Genomic DNA, 3,308 nt, shown 5'->3' with positions numbered 1-3,308 from the left:
CTTTTTCCACAACAAATGGACGCAAGAAACATTTATATGCATTATTAATAATGTACAAAAAGTTATATTACATCATAAAGTTGCATTACAAAAGCAACAAAAAGATACTAGGCCTATTGTTCTAGTGGTCCGGAGGCATCCCCACTCCTTGCAGGTCCGGGACGGTGTCGGATGCGGGACACCACCATGTTTCCCGCCTCCTGTACTCCTTCCTGCACGGCGGCCGCCGTCGCCCGGATGGGGCCAACCAGGACGGGAGTCAGTTGGAAGGTGGGGCCGTGGCTCCGGAAGCAGGTGAGGATATACTCTGCCGTCCCCCGGGCAACTGCTCGCCCTTCTGTCTCCAGGAGGTCGTGCATGCTGGACTCCAGGTCTTGCAGTCGCTCGGCGGTGGAATCCAGCACCTGGAGGGCGGCGCCAAGTGAAGATGGGGCCTCCGTCACCCAGATGGGGCTTGCTCCGAGTGCATCCAGGGAGGGGTTCACCTCACCGGCCCATCTTACGATCCGGCCGATGCTGGCGCTCTGCTTCGCCAGGAACTCCTCCACCTTGGCCTCCCTCTCCTGGAGGGCCACCTCGCGCTTCTGGAGCCTCTGGGTCCCGGCCGCCAGTTCCTCCTCCACGGCCGCCTCCCGCTTCTGGAGCTCCTAGATCCGGGTCACCTCCTCTTCTTCACGGGCGGCAAGCCTGTTTTCTCTCTCCGCCGCGGCTGCCTCCCATTCCGCAAGGGCAGCTTCCTGCTCCTTGGTCACCTCCACCACCACCTTGGCCTGGTTGGCCAGTTCCAGGGCGGTCTTCTCCCTGTCCGCTGCCGCGTTCACCCTCCTCTCCGCCATGTGCTCCCGCTCGATGGCATGCTTCTCCCGCCGTGCGGCCGTTCTCTCCCTTTGGGCAGCTGCCGCCTCTCGGTCGAGAGCCTTCTGCAACTGCTCCTGCAGGAGTCCGCGCTCCAGCACGAGCTTGGCACGCTCCCCGGCGTAGCGGGCGGAGACGGACTTGATGCCGTCCCCTAGGCGGTGCTCCCAGTCGGAGAGCCGGAGGCGCTTCGCCTCCAGCCTCTCCCACTCCCGGCGGATGCCTGCCTCCAGCTCCTCCTGTACCTGCTGCCTCTTGGCAAAAAGGCGGGGGAGGGGGATCTCCGCTGGGCTCGGGAGAAGGCGCCTCCCCAGCACCACCTCCGGCTCCTCCTGCGCGGGTGGAGAGGTGGTGCTGGCGACCTCTGCGACCTCCGGCGTCGCTGCCTCCAGCACCTCTGCAGCCTCTGGCGTTGCCGCCTCTGCTGTTGCTGCAGCCTCCTCTCCTGCTAGCTTAGCTGGAGGGGGCTCCGCCATGGCGTCCGGCGCTACTGCAGCTGCTGGCGCCTCGGTCGTTGCAGCAGGTCCGGTGGCCTCCTCATGGGGGGCGGCTTCGGGCCTTGGAGGTGTGGCGGCCTCCAGCTCCAGACCTCTGAGTCCGGTAGTTACTGGTGCTGGCGCGGGCGGAGCCCCTGCTGGAATTGTCGCCGACTCCCCAGCAGGGGAAGATGAAGGTACTGGCTGGGGGCCGGTCCCCCCAGCTGGAGCGGCTCTGGTGGACGTGCTCGACGCGTCCGAAGGAAGGGGCCTGCCACATCACCGACATGGCTAGGGCCCCAGAAAGCAAATGGAGAAATGAAAAGCTCTGAGAAGACTACCTACACGAAGTCATACCACTCCCAACCGCCCCGGGCGACTTGGGGGACCTTTTTTCCTGCCGAGGACCCCCCGGACTTTTGGTGGTGGTCCCCGGCCGCTGGCGCTTCTGGTGGTGGGGGCGGGGTTTGTGGCCTTGGCTCTGTCGGTGGTGTTGGCGTCGCTGGGCGCCGCGTCGTCGGTGGTGGCGGAGGAATCTGTTGTTCCGAAGAAGGCCGTCGCGCCTCCTCCGGCCTCCCCTCCGGCTGCTGGCGTTGCGGCGGAGGTGGTGGAGCTTTAGTCTGTCTCTCCGCCTCCGCCGTCTTTTGGCGTTTGGGGGCAGGCTCCCCGACGAAGGAGCCGTCACCGCACTGGAGCCTCCGGGTCTTGGACCCCTCCATATTGTCCTTGTGGTGGTGTTCCGGCAATAGCACCTTGTCTTTTCCCTTCCCGGCGGGGGCCGGACCTCCGGGACTTGGCCCCCCGGGACCTTGGCTGGCGCGCTGCTGGCGGTCGGGTGAGGCATCGGGGATGTGGATCCCGCGATTGGGGTCGCCTCTCAGCTGCCGGACCGCCAGGCCACCCTCGTCGAGGGTCGGCATCGACGCCAGGACCGTCAACTGCAACGCCTGGTCCTCGCACAGGGCTTTGATCCCGCTCGGGAGGACCAAGGACTCTAAGCTGAACGCCTCGCCGGTCATCGCCCGGATCGCTGTCTCCAGCTCTGCCTTGGAAAAATTGGTGCCGGGCCCGCGCGCGATCCTGCAGCAGTTGTTTGTCCCCGTGTACATGCAAGCCATCCTGGTCTGCTGCTGCAGGGGAGCGATCCACCGCTTCAGGAAATCACCCAGCACCATCAGGGACGTCAGGCCGCGCCTGGAGAGATTCTTGACCCGATCAAGTACCGGGCCGAGCTCCTCTGGCAGTGACGGCTTGGCCTTCCAGGTGCTCCGGTCGCTCTGGGGCCCCTCCGTTGGCAACTCCAGGCGGTCGTGGGGGTCGGCCTCGGTGATGACCCAGCCTTCACGCCAATCCTCCCACTTGGAGCTGGAGAAGGCACTGATGTAGGAGTTCGCCATCCCGTGCCGGAGCTGGAAGTAGTAGGCGCCGACCTCGCGCTTGCTCCTCCCTGTCCCGACCAAGGCATAAAAATGCTTGAAGATGGCGGTGCAAGGACGGACCCCCACAAACATCTCCATAAAGTGGGCGAAGACTACCACGAGGAGAACGGAGTGGGGTGAGGTGTTGGAGTTGAAGGCCGAACTCCTCCAGGAGCAGGAGGAAGAAGGAGGAGATCGGAGGCACCAACCCGCACATGGCGTACGAGTTGAAGAGGACGAACTCCCCTGCGGCAAGGTCGCGGGGGGGGGGGGGGAGGGGTGGGGATTTTACCGGCCCTTATCTTCCCGGCGTGCTCCGGTGCGGTCCATCCCAGAAGGCGGCGCACCAAGTCCAGCTGGGTCTGGCTCTGGAAGCGGCGCGGAAAAGGGAGCGAAGACATGGTGATGGGCGCTGCGATTGCGGGGGATGGATCGCAAGGGAGCAGGAAGGAGAAGGAATGCCGAGCGCAAAGAAGCTGATTGCAAGGAGTATGCGAAGACGAAGGGGCGCTGCGGCGTCTGTTGATGGCAAGAGCGAAAAGGTAGCCGTTTCCTTCGG

The 3,308-nt window shown here is 64.4% G+C and overlaps 1 protein-coding gene across 1 annotated transcript; it reads right to left on the bottom strand.

Moving 5' to 3' along the window:
- Positions 1–647: 647 nt before the first annotated feature.
- LOC112880221 (translation initiation factor IF-2-like) lies at positions 648–2,506 on the bottom strand. Its single transcript, XM_025944728.1, has 2 exons — positions 2,271–2,506; positions 648–1,602 (listed from the first exon to the last, which is right to left on the bottom strand). The coding sequence occupies exons 1-2, from the start codon at positions 2,504–2,506 to the stop codon at positions 648–650; spliced, it is 1,191 nt and encodes a 396-aa protein (XP_025800513.1).
- Between the last annotated feature and the right edge of the window lie 802 nt (positions 2,507–3,308).

The sequence above is a fragment of the Panicum hallii genome, chromosome 2 (genome assembly GCF_002211085.1).
Source record: "Panicum hallii strain FIL2 chromosome 2, PHallii_v3.1, whole genome shotgun sequence".
NCBI classification, from domain to species: Eukaryota; Viridiplantae; Streptophyta; class Magnoliopsida; order Poales; family Poaceae; genus Panicum; species Panicum hallii.
Note: the sequence above shows the minus strand (reverse complement) of the source record. Positions and strands in the feature narration are given on the sequence as shown.

Excerpts from the sequence above, each read along its gene's own strand:
- LOC112880221 (XM_025944728.1), bottom strand. The coding sequence starts at position 2,506 with ATGGTGCTGGGTGATTTCCTGAAGCGGTGGATCGCTCCCCTGCAGCAG. Across the intron at positions 1,603-2,270 it reads TGCGAGGACCAGGCGTTGCA|GCCCCTTCCTTCGGACGCGT; the intron begins GTTGACGGTCCT and ends GTGATGTGGCAG.